The 16,224-nt window shown below is 47.2% G+C and overlaps 2 protein-coding genes across 3 annotated transcripts in view; one reads left to right on the top strand and one right to left on the bottom strand.

Moving 5' to 3' along the window:
- LSM12 (LSM12 homolog) overlaps positions 1 to 13,995 on the bottom strand; it is a 28,389-nt gene extending 14,394 nt beyond the window's left edge. Inside the window, exons 1-3 of the mRNA XM_025440561.3 lie at positions 13,806 to 13,995; positions 8,624 to 8,888; positions 6,683 to 6,816 (exon numbers count right to left, since the gene is read on the bottom strand). Coding sequence (XP_025296346.1) covers positions 6,683 to 6,816; positions 8,624 to 8,747 — 258 coding nt within the window. The 5' untranslated portion in view covers positions 8,748 to 8,888; positions 13,806 to 13,995. The remainder of the gene's footprint in view (positions 1 to 6,682; positions 6,817 to 8,623; positions 8,889 to 13,805) is intronic.
- Positions 11,169 to 15,644, top strand: G6PC3 (glucose-6-phosphatase catalytic subunit 3). Of its 2 annotated transcripts, none has more exons than XM_025440560.3 (6): positions 11,169 to 11,623; positions 13,509 to 13,615; positions 14,022 to 14,112; positions 14,306 to 14,424; positions 14,616 to 14,757; positions 14,983 to 15,644. In XM_025440560.3, exons 1-6 carry the CDS (start codon positions 11,406 to 11,408, stop codon positions 15,344 to 15,346), a joined length of 1,041 nt encoding a protein of 346 aa, XP_025296345.1. In that variant the 5' UTR covers positions 11,169 to 11,405; the 3' UTR covers positions 15,347 to 15,644. The 2 variants fall into 2 exon arrangements, with proteins under 2 accessions (XP_025296345.1, XP_025296344.1); XM_025440559.3 differs by having other exon boundaries at positions 11,207 to 11,623; positions 13,509 to 13,659; positions 14,003 to 14,112.
- The last annotated feature ends 580 nt before the right edge of the window (positions 15,645 to 16,224 follow it).

The raw sequence follows: 16,224 nt of genomic DNA, 5'->3' as shown, positions 1-16,224 counted from the left end.
AGGGAGAAGCAGGCTCCATGCACCGGGAGCCTGATGTGGGATTCGATCCCGGGTCTCCAGGATCGCGCCCTGGGCCAAAGGCAGGCGCCAAACCGCTGCGCCACCCAGGGATCCCCAAGGCTAGTGATTTTTAAAATGGCAGTCAGTCAGGGAGCCTGAATGGCTCAGTCGGTTAAATGACCAACCCTTGATTTTAGCTCAAGTCATAATCTCAGGGTCCTGGGATCCAGCCCTTTCTCAGACTCCCTATTCAGCAGGGAGTCTGCTTGAGATTCTCTCTCCCTCTTGCTCTGCCTCCCCCACCAAAGTAAATAAACAGGGGCATATGGGTGGCTCAATCAGTTAAGCATCAGCCTTCAACTCAGGTCATAATCCAGGGACCCTGGGATGGAGCCCACCAAGCAGGGAGCCTGCTTCTCCTTCTCCCTCTGCCTGCTGCTCCCCCTGCTGTTTTCTCTGTCAAATAAATAAAATCTTTAAATAAATCTTTAAAAAAAAAAAAAAAAAAAAAACAGCAATCATTCTACCTAATTTTTATCTGATACTACTTGCTACTTAACACATCCCATCAGTTGACAGTAATGGGCTCATCATCATCACCCCCAACCTGTATCTTCATGAGGAAACAGCTGTGTCGGGACGCCTGGATGGCTCAGCAGTTGGGCTCTGCTTTCGGCTGGGAGTGTGATCCTGAAGTTCAGGGATCGGGTCCCACATCGGGCTCCCTAAGGGGAGCCTGCTTCTCCCTATGCCTGTGTCTCCCACCTCTCTCTCTCTGTGCCTCTCATGAATAAATAAAATCTTAAAAAAAAAAAAAAAAAAAAAAAAGGAACGAGCGTCTGCTCACATCCAGGTACAAAACACTGATCTCTAAACTGGTATTGGGACCCTGACAATATACTCAAATCAAGTGAGCCAATAGGTTATATACAGCTTCTAGAAGCTAGAAAAATTTTACCTGACAAGAAAACCTTTTTTTTTTCTTTTTAAAGATTTTATTTATTTATTCATGAAAGAGACAGAGAGAGAGGCAGAGGCAGAGGCAGGCTCCATACAGGGAGCCCAACGCAGGACCCGATCCCAGGACACCAGGATCATGCCCTGAGCCGAAGGCAAATGCCCAACCGCTGAGCCACCCAGGCGTCCCAAAAAAGCTTTGCTTTCTTTGGAAAAGGAGTTATTTCCCTTCCCACATTTACACGTATTATTAACTCCTACCAATATACACACAACCTAAGCATAGTGTGGTCAGGCCATCTGATTCTATTTGGTGATAACACCATACCTCAACACATTAGGGTCACAATATGGTCAAGGGCCAGCTAACAAGATAAATCCATGAACAAAGGCCACAATGCAGCAGCTATTAACTACCCCAGGAGTTTACTCATACTTTAAAATTAACCTTCAAAAAAAATTAAATTAACCTTCAAATCACTGGAAAGTCTACAGTTATGGTAAATCTTAACTTTGAAATTGGGAGACCTCAACACACACAAAAAAGTCAGCTCTTCCCTCAATGTGACATCATACCTAAAGGTGAGCAATTGAAGTTAGTTTTTTTAAAAAGTGAAGTCTGACTCTTCCATTTTCTCAGCCTTACCAGAACCACCCCCTGCCCCAACCGATCTCCAAATACTCCTTTTATCCAAAGGCAGCCAACTCTTTCTTCATTACCAGGGGCTAACGATAAGCCTTTTGAATCTCTTCTTCCTCATTGCAGGTGATAACTCACGGCTTGTTACTAAGATATACATGGGTAATAAATAAATACAAGAGGCTGACAAACTAGTCAGTGGTTTGGTAAGGGAGGTGGACACCTTATCTGTGGATTTCAATTTTCTATGCTTTGTCACTTTTCCTGCCTTCCCTACAATACACAAATATCTCAAGAAAGTCTTCTCCAACTCAACAAAGAGAGAAGACAACTTAAATGCATTTCATTCAATGCATGAAATGCATTTATCTAAACAAATACAAACATTTGCCTTGGCTGTGTCCATGAGTTCTTTCCTAAGAGTCTCAGAGGTTGAAAGCACAGCCTCCTGGGTTCTGTGACTGCTCACTCTAAACCCCAGTACTCAGCCAAGTGTTCACTTAACTACACCACCTGATAACATTGCTCTGGAAGTTCAAGTTAATTCTGGTCACCAAGAAGAGATCTCCTTAATACATTTAACTACACTACATATTAACAGTATTCAATACAATTTTGATTTCCCCCAATCTTGGGTTGGCAAATTTGGATATCTGGAATGAATGTCAGATCCAAAGCCAGGAGGCACTGACATAGTAATAGCATTCATGTTCTTGGCTGCCTTCCCTCAGTCATTATGCCCCTTTCCCCTCATCTTACCCCTATGTCTATTCAAGGAACATCAGTTAGCCACACATAGCTAATACAGAAATAGAGAATATCTGCCAATTCTAGTCAATTGACCTAATCCCCACAACAAACTCTATGAGATAAGTACTAACATCATCCCATTTTTACAGTGAGGAAATTGTTGCTTAGTAACATTAATAGGCAGAAAAGTGATTTTAAAAACTCACCTTCTTGGTTTCTGCTTTTTCTACTAGACCACAATGCTCCTGACCACACAGTACAGAGATTTCTATGTAGAAACATTATTTTACACAAGACTTTGGCAGTCAAAATATCAGACCTGAGTTCAAATCCCAGCTCTATGACTTAGTTGCATGACCTTGAAATACTAACTCATTGTCTCTGGGCCTCAGTTTATTCTATGAGATGTTGATGGTACCCACACCATAAAAACTGTTGTTAGAATTAAATGTCTACCAATTTCTAGTTCAGAGAGTGGCTCATGAAAGCATTAGTTCAAAAAAAAAAAAAAAATGAAAGCATTAGTTCCCACACTACCAGCCATATAACCTAGAACAAGTCACTTAAACTAATAAGCTTGTCTTCTCACCCATTAAATGAAAAGGAAAATAATACACTCTAAAGATCACATGGTGTGGTTGTGAGAATGGAATGAGAGGTGTCAAAGCTCTTTGTAAATTGTAAAGCACATGAAAAATGTAAAATGTGGTCCCCAGCAGAGCTTCCACAACACATTGCACAAAACAGATTTTCAGGAAATGTTTTATAATGCTACACAAGAGAGAACCTTGCTAATGTTGACATGTCCCAAATCATCTCCTGAGAGCACTAGTAACCCACAGGTAGTCTTTATCCCCAGAGAACCAGATGCAGAGCCAATTCAAAGGAACCTGTTAAGAAACACATTTCATTCTGCCTCGTGGGCCCTAGGGTTCTTCTCAGCCTAAAGCAACATTTAAGCCTTTCTCATGGCGGAATAAACTAATAAGCCACAGGGTGAGTAACCTGAACCTCGCTTATGACTGGTTTTGATGTGCTTTTGTAGTTTTATCGAAATGCTTCTGTCTTAGGAGTCAGAAAATCAGAACACTTAAACAGGATACAATGGTACTGTGGAGAAGATCAAATGATACTTATACTTCCACCTTCAGCAAACCCACTGTCCTCTTCCAAGCTGCCTCTCGCATCCCACAGCTGTAGACATAGGACTCCCTAGCCTGCAGTGAACTGTCAACAGAAAGCACAACACACTCATCTCTAAGAACTGCTAGTTCATACCTTCTCTAGTTGGGCTGGAATTAAGCATTTTCTTTAAAAGTCTTTTTCTTCCATTTCCTGCTGGGTCAGAGTAAACAAATATCCAATTTATATCAACAGGATTAATTAAACTGAGCACTCACTATATCAGCAACATGAGCCAACATGTGATGGTATCTTCCACTGGAAGTAGAGCACACAGGTGGTGCTCCCCCAGACTGTGAGCAGCAACAGTTTTATTCCAGGGATCTCTGAGCACTTTAGTTCCCTTCTAACATGCTTAAACAATCCTCCACCTTATTTTTTTTAATGTTTTTTTTTTTTTTTTAGATTTTATTTATTTATTCATGAGAGACACACGGGGGGGGTGGGGGGGGGTGCGCAGAGACACAGGCAGAGGGAGAAGCAGGCTCCATGCAGGGAGCCTGACATGGGACTCGATCCTGAGTCTCCAGGATCACATCCTGGGCTGCAGGCAGCACTAAACCGCTGCGCCACCAGGGCTGCCCCAATCCCCCATCTTAAAAAAAAAAAAACAAAAAAAAAAAAAACCCAAGTCCATGCTCTTCAGTGGAATGAACTTTTCAGTTCATTCAAGCAATATGTAAATAGTTGCCCAGATGAAATTTTCAGTAACAGTGCAACAGGCTCTCTAAGTCTAACCAAATTCAGAGAGGACTCTCAAAGCATCCTCAAACAATGGCTTCAAGGCAAGGCCAATATAGCTTACTCCTAAACATCTCTGCAAATGAAACAGTGGGTAAATGAAGTCCAAAGATAGCAGCCCTCCAACCTAATTTTGGTTTTTAGTTTCTGACTCTTCTACCCAGCAAACCTTTTTCAAGACTTGGCAAGCAGGCCACAAAGTAAAAAAAGTAAAAATTTGGTCTTCCCTAACCTATTGATTCCTGCTGCTTTCTTGAAAGAGTGGGTAGAGATCCTTGGGTGGCGCAGCGGTTTGGCGCCTGCCTTTGGCCCGGCGCGATCCTGGAGACCCGAGATGGAATCCCACGTCAGGCTCCCTGCATGGAGCCTGCTCCTCCCTCTGCCTGTGTCTCTGGCTCTCTATCTCTCTCTGTGTGACTATCATGAATAAATAAATAAAATCTTTAAAAAAAAAAAAAAAGAAAGAAAGAGTGGGTAAACAACTAATTTACAACAATGCTAATAAATTAAAACTGATCAGCAGAAAGCAAAACCCTAACAGCAAAGATAATCTGCAAACTCAATAGCCAAGAACTATTTATATTTGAGGTCAAACATAAGAGAATTACCTCTTAACAGCACCACTCAGAATATTCCAAGCCCTCTCAAATAAATGATGGCATGTATTGGTCACAAGAACAGAAACTTAGTTTTTTATGTTTGTGAAAATCATCCCTCTTTCAGATAATCTTTCCTCTGCTACTCACTAAAGACCCAGTTGTTTAGTAACAAACTTCTCATACCCTATAAACACTAAAGGATAACTTAAAGCCTATTTCCTCTTTGACATACTAGTAAGAATAAACTATTTCACTTGAATCTTTTAAAAATCTCTTGAAGGTGGAAAAAAAAAAAAAAAGACAACCACTCAAAGGGCTCCTACACTCTAACAAAAAAAGAAGGTACGTAAGCCAGAGTTTCAAAAATCTATAAGTTTCTAAGAATGGGACATTCTATATTCAACAGCCTTTAATATGAAACTCAAGACCATTCCGAATCTGTCCTCAGACATCACTAAAACACAAGTGGCATTTCCCTGGAATCTGACAAGAAGGGAGCTCCAGATCAGAGGTAACTATATTCCACCAGCCTCAGTTGCCCTCTATTGTTTCAGCTGCCTGTGTTTCCTTGCTTTGCTGAATTGTAGCCAACATACCATATTCCAGAGAGGCAAAAAAATATGTTATTACAAGACTCCCCCAGAAGGAGAAACTTCCACCACACTAATTCAAGAAACTTAAGGAAAGGCACCTGCTACTAAAATCGAAGGTTTAATATTATATTCAAAGAATATTAAGCACTTACTCTGCACAAGGCTCTGTATATTCAGCCATGAACAAAACAGGTATGGTTCCCATCCTCACAGAACAAAGTTTGGTGAGACAGAAAAGCAAACAAATGATACACAATTATAATTACAAAAAGGCTATGAATAGGGCAACCTTAAGTTCCAATATGCCCAGGACACACTGATCTACACTTGTTCAGTGTAAAACAAAAGCACTCTGCTTTATTCTCAACAATGTCCCAAGTTGTACTATAAACACTATGTCATCTTAGCTCTAAAGGATAAGGTACTATGAGAGAATAATGGGGGCAAATTACTTTACTTGGATGATCAGAGAAGACTTCCTGGAAGAGGTGCCATTAACAAAGTCCTGAAAGATGAGGCTCCATACATTCTGGAAATAAGAGTGTTCAAAGTACAGGACAGCAAAGACGACAGGACATGGAGTAGTATTATTTTTATAATACATGAAATTTTGCCTGATAGAACTCATGAGCCAAAGTGATTTGGGGGTGTAAGATTAACATGTAAGATACCAACATGTAAGATACCAACATGTAAGATTACTCTAAACATCTAATTCTGTCAGACCTCAAAATTCAAACATAAAGACAAAAATGAAGCTTTAAGGCAGTAGTTTTCAAATTTTTGTAGGTCATGAATCACAGATCTGCAAAATACTCCATATGTTCACCAAAACCATATATATTCATGTGTGCACACATACACACAATTTCAGGAGGTTCACAGACATCACCCCTACCCAACCCCACTAATACCAGAAGTTCACGCACGGACTCCAGGTTTTTAGAAAACAAAACAAAAAAAAACAGCCCTCTTTCACTAAGGACAAAAGTAAGTTTGCAATTTTATTTCTCTATTTGGGCATTAGAAGGTTTCTTAAGTCTGAAGGTACGCAGAAATAAGGAGAAACCTAAACCGGTATGTTTTTCAAAAAGGTATCAGAACAAACAATTTTATGTTAATGGAAAAAATGAAAAACAACAGACAATGTATGTATCACCAAGAGCCAAGGAGTCTCAATGTTTCCCATTTTGGAGCCAGAACTGCCCGCAAGTCCTTACCTTACTAACATTGAGTGAAGCTAGGGGAGGAGGGGTTTCTGTTCGGTCATTAATTATTTCCACTTCTGAAACATACTGTAAGTTTATGAGCAAGATATCTGCATGGTTGGGCTTTCCACTGGAAGAGGGACATTCTGGTGAAAAAAATAAAGTTAAGGAAAATAGAGGCAAACAGCACTGACGCATCCCAAAAGGGGCATGGAAAACAACTGAAATGAGGCTGGTGTAACAGGTGTGCCACGAGCAAGAAGGGGGAGCATTACAAGAATCCTAGCTCTCCTCAGGAAATCTCTGCCTGTCACCTTCCACCCGCTCAAAACCCCAGAACCAAAAGATCTCAAGCTTTTCAAAGCCAAATACCATCCAAAATTGGAAGCCTCAGAAAGGGTTTCCGTCACCTCTCTACTGGTTGTATGGAAGCATAATGCAGTGTTAATGCCATATATAGAGTTTGTCTTGGACCTAAGGAACCACACAGAAGAGGCATTACTCTCTGTTCTTGGTATAATACTTTCATCTATATACTGCTCTTTTCACTTTTTTCGATTTCAGATTTCCCATTCCGCAGAGGAGAAAACTATAGGACTGGAAAGGAGGCTCACTCAAGGTGAACCCAGCTACTTAACCCATTTATCTATATATGTATTTATTCATTCATTCATTCACTCACCCCTCCTCCAACTATTTATCAAGAGTATATTATATGCCAATTAAAAATAAAGTAATTCCTCATTCCAAAATCCTTCCAACTAACCCACTAATGTAAAAGGTCTTATTTGGTCCAGGTCTGAGTTTTTACATTTTACCCAAAAAAAGCAACAGTTCTTGCTGTAGAGGACATCTTCCTAAGCTAAAAATATCTACAACTAGTGGTTAAATAAATTAAAATACTTGCCACTCAAATGCAGCATTCAGTAGAAAACTTCCTTTTGAAAGATGCCATAAAGGATTACTCCTCAAAAAAATAAACCCACCTGTGGCTCAAAAAGAGGGGAAGGGGTGGTACATTTATTACAACCAGGAACTATTTTGTTTCCAAGACTGAGTTTCCTGGAGTAATTCAGAAATCATTTCCACCCCAAAGAAGCAGGCCTTCTTTTCCATTCTGTTAATCACCACCACTTCCAAAAGGGGAGGCAACTACTATGGAAAAGTCAGGACTCCATGTGCTGGGCTGAGCAAGGGAACGTAACTTACTCTTTCACCTGTAACCCACACAACCCTACACGAGCCCCTAAAAACCGTGGCCTTCTCTCTGGGACCAGGTTTCCAATGGAAACATTCTCAAAACAGCAATTTTCAAATGACTGAGAAACCTCATTCAGTACTCCCCGCCCCCAACAGCACCACGCACACACACACACCAGCAAAATAAGCCCCTATCCCCATTTCAGATACAAACTGTCCTGCAGTTACTCTCCCCCCAAAGCAGGCGAGGCCCATTTGGTCACCACCCCACCGCCGTTCCTTGAACCAAATCCTCCCAGCAGACACCCCCTCCTAAACTCCATACCCCAGCCCTACTAGCAGCTCTTTACTCTACACACCCCCTCCCCACATGATTCTACCCGCCCCCCTTCCATCCGGGCTCCAATCCACCAGCCCCCTCCCACGACCACCCTCTCTCTCTCTGGAGCACTGTATCGCCTCTCACAGCGTTTCCCCCGAAAAGGCATCCGCGTGTCAAGCCCCCCTCCACCCACTGACCCTCGCTCGGGGCCCAGCTCCCACAAGGGATGGGAGACAGGGTCCCCAAAGCGGACCGAGGGACACGCGAAGAGGGGGAGGGGAGCTCAGGGCCGTGCGCATGCGCTCCGGGCGCCGCGGTAGCCGGTCGCCCCTAGGCCCGGAGAGGGCCCCAGCCGCCGCCGTCGTCCCCCACCCCCCCACCACCACACATACACGCCGGCCCGGGCTCGGGCTCCGCGCAGCGAAGGATACTTAAAGCCAGCATTTTGGACTGGTAGTCGAAGGCTACCACCTCGCCCTGCAGCCGCTGCTCCTGGCACGTCCGGCACGACACCTGGCTCCCAACGCTGAAGTACTCGCCCGGAGGAGCCGCCATCTTGGGAGAGCAGCCGCGGCCGGCGGCGGCGGCGGCAGCAGCGGGCGAAAGCCGGGCCCCCAGTGAGCGCCGCGACGCGACGCACGAGGCGTGCTGACGTCACACGCCAGGGCGTGGCCTGGCTCTGGGTGGGGCGGGAGCCTAGGTGGAAAGGGAAAAAAGAGGAAATAAAGGGGATCTGAATAAGTGTTTGTGCAACTGCGCCCGCTTATAAAGTGCTTGCAGAGTCCATTTTAGAAGTTAAAGATAAATGACCTACGTGGCATGAAAAGAGGAAGGAGAAGGGAGCTGCAATCTCTATTATGTGCACACCTTGACACAAGACTTTAATGAATGAACTCTATTTTACATAGAGTAATCTGAGGCCCAGAGGTCTTAAGGAAACTTGCCCAAAACGATTATACCCAGTTACAAAGTACTAGTGGGAAGAACATGGCCTATAGGATTAGCTAAACTAGGATCGGAGTCCCAGGTCTGCCACTTAACTAAGTTCTATAACCTTGAGCAAATTACTAACCCTGACCCTGTATCATTACTTTTTCTATATTATTACTTACTGAGCATCCAACAATCTATTGAGGTGAGAATCAACATCTTCAGTTTACAGATGAAGAAACAAAAGTCTTAGACTAAACTTGGCTGAGGTCGCACAACCGGAAAGAATTCGGTCTACCTGTTTCCAAAGACGGTGCAATTTACTGCATTAAATAATACCTCCTAGAGTATTAGGAGGTTAAGTGAGATAATGTGTACAAATGAATGCAGTTCCTCCATGATCGCTCATCACCCTTGGAACTCAAGATGCTTCCACATCTCCTCCCATCTTGTCCTCTCTAGAAAGCCAGGCAAAGGGCAGGAATGTGGAGCAGTGGTAGTGACAAAGGTGGCCTTGGGGCAGTTTTGGCCCTCCCCCATTAGTGTCCATCTGATATACGAAATCCACCTGCTCTCATCCCCCATAGAAATTCTGGAGCCTCATTTATGAGTAACAACAGGTTGATCTTTCTCTAATCCAGAGGGAGGCAAAGGGCCAGCCTTGGCACTACCTAACCTGAACACAGTTCAAAAGCGTTTCCTTACCCTGCAAGAAACATCAACTTCCTAATGTTGGGTGTTTATTAGTACAATCATTGTAGTAGGAATAAAAGTACTGCTTGCTCCCTCTTAGTTGTGTTTTTCCAGGGAACTTTCAAGTCTGACCCCCACAAGTCACATGTAACTCCCGCTCCACTTTCTACATGGCATTGTGATTACAGTTTTTCATATATATGACTGCCCGGTACTGTTAGGAAAAGCTTCCCGGAGGAAGTGAAAAAAATCTGAGACCTGAAAGACAAGCAAGATCTCTATAAGGAGAAAGAGCTTGGTGATTTCAAGGAACATAAAGCAATTCAGAAATATTATGAAATGGAGTTGTGGGGGTAGGCTGGTAAGGGTTGTCTCACCGGAGCCTGAACAAACTTTGAAAGACCTAGAAAATGTAGGCTTTCTCCTTGGGGCAATTGAAAAACATTTAGCAAGGTAGTACAATAACATATCCAGCTTCCGTTCCCCACACCTTTTTAATTAGTGAAATTAATCTCTTTCCAAGAACCATATTTACATTCTCCTTTTCATCCACCCATCAGAAAACTCTCCAAGAACAAAGTTGCTGGAGGTAGGAAGAAACCGGGGAGCCACTCAACAGTCTCCTCCCACCCCAACTCTGCCTCCAGGCAGGATCTCGCCCAGAATAGCTGAGGTTTCTATTTTGTGTGTGTGTTCCTCGAGAAGATATTTCCAAATTTTGTCGTGGATGTGTGCCCCTCCTCTTCCCATTCCAACCCAGCTGCTACCCCATAGTTTACCTGACCAACGGGGTTTTGGGAGGCAAGAAAATGGAAAGAGGGAGAAAAGCAAGCCTAAAAGTGAGAGGAAGTGTGACTTAGACTGCTACGTGTAAGAATTCTCAAGTGTTTAGGGAGGACTCCTCAAGATGAAGAGGCTTATCTGTCAGCATCCGAATCAATAACCGATGGATTCGGGCCGGAGATGCTGGGGCTGGGGGCGAAAGGCACGGATTGATTAGCGGTGTACGCAAATCTAGGGTCCCGCTTCAGCGCCACCGGAGATGCCGACGAGGGAGTGTCCGTAGCCCTCTCTCCAAGAAATCTCGGGATATCTTTGGAGGGTAGCGGTACGGGAGAAAAGAGGTCTGGTCTGGAAGGAATCCTGACACTGATGATTACACATCCATCTTCGCAGCAGCACAGCAAGAAGCCCGGGCGCGTCGCCGACCCCTAGGCTTAGTCCTTCCCTTGACCCGGAACAGCAGCGAGAGCCGCCTCTGCGCCCAATGCCCACGTGCCGGCAACAGCGGCCACGTGGGGCTCTGCGGAAACGCCCTCGCAAAGGTTTGTCCCCTGCGCTGCCCAGTAGAAAGGAAGGCCCGGGAAGAGCACAAGAGGAAGCGTACCGGCGAGAGGCCGGACTCCCGCGAGTCTGGGACTGCCGAGGGGCGGGGCAGGGGGCGGGGCCTTGCTGGCCGCTGGCTGGAGGCGGAGCCTGGGGCTCAGAAAGGTGGGCTTTGGACCGCCGTGGGGAGCCGCTTCCTGGCTTCCGAGACTCCCCGGCTTCCGCCTTACAGCAAACCCCCGCCCGGCCGGCCCCTGGGTCGCCATGGAGTCCCATCTGGGCGCGGGCATCGCGATGGCCGAGGCGCTGCAGAACCAACTGCCTTGGTTGGAGAATGTGTGGCTCTGGGTCACCTTTCTGGGCGATCCCAAGAGCCTCTTTCTTTTCTACTTCCCCGCGGCCTACTACACCTCCCGCCGCGTGGGCATCGCAGTGCTGTGGATCAGCCTCATCACCGAGTGGCTCAACCTCGTCTTCAAGTGGTGAGACAGCGAAGCCCTCGGCATCCTGGTCCCCCACCCCCATGGGCCCTGAGTCCTGGGCAAGCCCTGAGCTCTCTCAGCAGGTGCCTCAAAGGCTCGCCCCCCCCCCCCCGCCCCAATGAACCCCATGGCCTTAAGACCTCCTCATCCCTACCCCGTGGCCCCTGACGTTTTTCCTTTGAGCATCATTGTGCATCTTGGTCTCAGACCTCAGACCCATCTTACTTCATTAGACCAGTGTTTCTCAAACGGGCCTGATCAGAGAAATCACCTAAGAGGTGTGTTTAAAAAATGCAAGTACTTCATCCCACCTCAGACGTGTTGACTTAGAAATTTCAGGGGAGGGGTTGGGAAAACTCTATTTTAAGGAGCATCTATGGCAGCTTAGGTAGCAAAAGGTCCTGCTTCTCAAGTCATTCTTTCATTCATCTAGTCATTCATTTATTTGACATTAAGTTGTTAAGAAGCGTGCTTTGTGCAAGGCTTCACACTAGTTGCTAAGGACAGAGAAGGCTGGAAAATTAAGGTGCGTTTTCCGACCATGACCAGCAGAATAGGAAGCACTTGAAAACTTGCTAGAAATGCGCCATCTCAGGGCCCAGACCAGAGCTCCTGAGTCAGAATTTGCATTTTAACGAGGACCTCAGGTGTTTGGAGTAAGGCTTGAAAAGCACTGCTTTCCAGGAAACTCTTCTTCCTTTTCTCCTCCATTCACTAGTGGGCTCTTCACACAGACTTAGAAGCCAGGCAAGGGAGTGGGGCCCTTAGGGGTTATCTCTTTGTGCCACCTGTTCTCTCTTGGGTGAAGAGAGGAGTTCTGCCTCCTGCTGGGCGTGAGCTGCTCCTCCCCTCACCTCAGCCTCCGTTCCCTGCCTGAACCCTGCCTGGACGAGGGAAGGGAGTTCAGAGGAGACACTCGAATGGGCTGAAATGACTTGCTGAAAGACAAAATAGGAATTACCTTCCCCCCCACTCTTTTCTGCAAGGGCTTCATCCCTCCTGAAAACGGAAAAGCAGCAGTCTCATCATTTCCTTCTTGCCTAATTGCCCTTTACTTTGTGCTGTCTCCCCGCTCAGAGTCTGTGTGAGCCTCCCTCTCTGCTGGTCCCTACAAGACCACCACCACCGCCGCCTTGACTAGACACTCTCAATGCCCCCTCCCAAGTAACAAAGCAAAGCCCCTATTCATTTCCTAAGTGTGTTTTGAACACGCAGTGTGTGAACCTGGTGATGAGGGGAGGCGGTTCCCTTTTGTGTCCCTCCCCCGCAGCAGCTTTTCTGCTCTCACCTATTCTCATTCTGGCAGCAGTAGCCTAGCCTCTTCAGGGTCCAGCAAAACACCTGCTGGGCCAGGGGACTTTGAACTTTTGGTCCTCCTTGTCCTTTCTCACCCTCTGTCCATTTCCCACTCCTGATTTCAAACACAAGAGACTGGCCTAAGGAGTTCACCTGTAGATAATTCCGGCTGGAGTTTAGGAAATGGGGAGAGAGGGAGAAGCAGGAGGGTCAGTGGAGGTCTGGAAGCAAAAGAAAGAGGCAAAGCCTGGGCTCTCTAGGAATGAGAAGAGCAGGGCCAGCCCTGTAGTAGGATGGATAAGAGCAGGACCAAAGAACATTTAAGAGCGTGTAAGTGCACACACACAATCTCTTGTCTCTTTATCACTTAAAAAATAGCGCGTGTTCTCCTGTTCCAAGGCAAAAAAAAAAAAAAAAAAAAAAAAGTCCTTTCAAGGTAATGCACAGAATTGGAATCTCTTTCTAACCTCTTTCTAATCTCTTTCTAACCTGCAGGCCCTCCAGTGTACTCCAAGGCATCCTTCTGTTCCCCACCTGTTTCCTTGGCTGTATGTGCGTGTAATGTCATCTTGCATCTGTTCTCTCCTAGGTTTCTGTTTGGAGACAGGCCCTATTGGTGGGTCCATGAGTCTGGGTACTACAGCCATGCCCCAGCCCAGGTTCACCAGTTCCCCTCTTCTTGTGAAACTGGTCCAGGTGGGAAGCCCCAAACCTCCCTGTCCCCGTGTGGTTGGGGTTTGGTGAGTGTTTCAGAGTACTTTTTAGCTAGGGTGGTCTAACCGGAGGCCCAGCCTCTCAGTTACTAACCCAGAGAACAAAGAAACCCCAAGAAGACTGAGTTGAATTCTGGGAGGGAAGCACCCATACCAGAGTGCCAGTTGCCCACCTTGTTTAGAGTAGATCCAAGAGATACTGGGCAAAGCAGAAGCCTGAGAGCAGTGGCCTCAGGCAGAAGTGAAGAAGGCTGTAGGGTGGAGAGAGCCATGGACCAATGATGGAGGGGATGAAGGGGTGCAGTGATGGCAGCTGTGTCCAGCCATCACTGGAGGCTCCTGAGTTCCACTCTCATCCTCTCACCTCAAGCTTCTGGATTCCCCGGCAGGCAGCCCTTCTGGACACTGCATGATCACAGGAGCAGCCCTCTGGCCCATTATGACAGCCATCTCTTCCCAGGTGGCCAGTCGGGCCCACAGGTATACCTTGGCATTGCCTACCAATGGGGGCAGGGGGATGGTACGCTGGATTCAAAAGACGCAGCAGGAGGGCAGCCTGGGAACTGGAGTTCTGGGGACCCTGGGGCATTTGGTCCAACCATGAAATACTTGGATGCTGAGAGAAGCCATGCTGTGTATGGACACCTCCTGAACCATTTGCTTTTCTTTGTAGCCGCTGGGTGAGGGTGATACCTAGCCTGGCTTACTGCACCTTCCTCCTGGCGGTCGGCCTGTCTCGGATCTTCCTATTAGCCCATTTCCCTCACCAGGTGTTGGCTGGCCTGATAACCGGTGAGCAACTGGGGCAACAGAGTGGGCCTAGGGGTTGCCACTGGCAGTGGGAGGACCAGTGTAGGTTCTTTCCATCGTACAGCAGGCCCAAGGCCCCCTTATACCTCAGTCTATTCTGCCAAACTGCCCTACAGCTCAGCGGGGCTCATATCCCCAAACTCCTTGAAGCTGCTGTCACCCCACTTCACTAGGTGCTGTCCTGGGCTGGCTGATGGCCCCCCGGGTGCCCATGGAGCGGGAGCTAAGCTTCTACGGATTGACCTCACTGGCCCTGTTACTGGGTGCCAGCCTCATCTATTGGATCCTCGTTACACTGGGCTTGGATCTTTCTTGGTAAGTCCTGCTTTGAAGCTTCAGCACGCTGGGGCCTCTTCTGCTTTGCCCGTACCTAGCCTAATGGGTCCCTGGTTGGCTATAGCTAAAAGGGGACACCTGTTCACACAGACTCTCCTGGTGTCACAGCAGAACGTGGGGGTAGACCCCAAAGAAGCTAAGAGCCATTGGTCCTCTTGTTTCCAAGGGAATGTGTCTCCTGGCAAAGCCCTCTCCTCCCCACAGGTCCATCCGCCTGGCCTCCAAGTGGTGTGAGCGGCCCGAGTGGGTGCATGTGGATAGCCGGCCCTTTGCTTCCCTGAGCCGCGATTCAGGGGCTGCCCTGGGTCTGGGCATCGCCCTGCACTCTCCCTGCTACACCCAGGTACGGCGGGCACAGCTGGGACACGGCCAGAAGATAGCCTGCCTTGTGCTGGCCATGGGGCTTCTGGGCCCCCTGGACTGGCTGGGCCATCCTCCTCAGATCAGCCTTTTCTATATCTTCAATTTCCTCAAGTTCACCCTCTGGCCATGCCTTGTCCTGGCCCTTGTGCCCTGGGTGGTGCACATGTTCAGTGCCCAGGAGACACCACCCATCCGCTCTTCCTGACTTCAAGTGCCTCCCGTTGCCACTTGCCCATGACAAAGCCAACAGTCCATGACCTCCACACTCCAGAAAGTGGGCCTCATCCCCTTCCAGCTCCCAGCAGGCCCTGTTCATCCTCAGTCTCCCACTGCTCCACCATCTGGTCTTAGCCCCCAAAAAGGGCCTTCTCTCTCCCAGAAATGCTGGTCCTCCTGCCTTCTCCCCCCTGAATCCCCAGGGAGCTAAGGCAACATCAAGACCTATGGGCTCCTGTAACACTGTGAGGGGCTCAGAGCAGCCCCAATAAAATTCTTGAATAGTTCTGGATTTCTTTCTTGCCTGTGCACACATTTCCACTGAACTTGCCTGTGTGTGTGCAAGTGAGACCCTTGCCAGGCCACCTGTTCTGCACTGTCCCCCACCACCACCACAGTTTCCATGGAGACCTTCAGCCTGGGCCCTCTCCCCAGCATCACCACCTAGGCCACAAGAGAGGTCCTATGAGATGCTATGGCTACATTCAGTGAAATCTTGTCTTTAACCTACAAGGACAGAGACTCACTCCCTCCCACCCCAGCCTTGTTTCCTAAATTGGCTAGTTCAGTGGCTGAAGAAAAGAAGAGCAGTTTTTTCTTCGCCAGGATGGGGAATGAGAACCTCTACTCCATTTGGAAGCCCAGAGAAGAGACATCAGCCCCAGAAGGCACTGCCAGAAACAAGTTTATTTACATAAGGACACACAGTGTAACAGATTACAAAATCCTTAACTGAAATCCATATCCAGGGAGACAAAGCAAGGAGTGGGTTTACATGAGAACCAGACTGGCCATGGGGAGAGGGAGGGTTAAGGACCCGGAGCTGGGGCTCAGCACGGGGAGGCTTGGTACACTGGGCCTGGCCCC

This window comes from Canis lupus, chromosome 9 (genome assembly GCF_003254725.2).
Source record: "Canis lupus dingo isolate Sandy chromosome 9, ASM325472v2, whole genome shotgun sequence".
In the NCBI taxonomy this organism is placed as follows: domain Eukaryota; kingdom Metazoa; phylum Chordata; class Mammalia; order Carnivora; family Canidae; genus Canis; species Canis lupus.
Note: the sequence above shows the minus strand (reverse complement) of the source record. Positions and strands in the feature narration are given on the sequence as shown.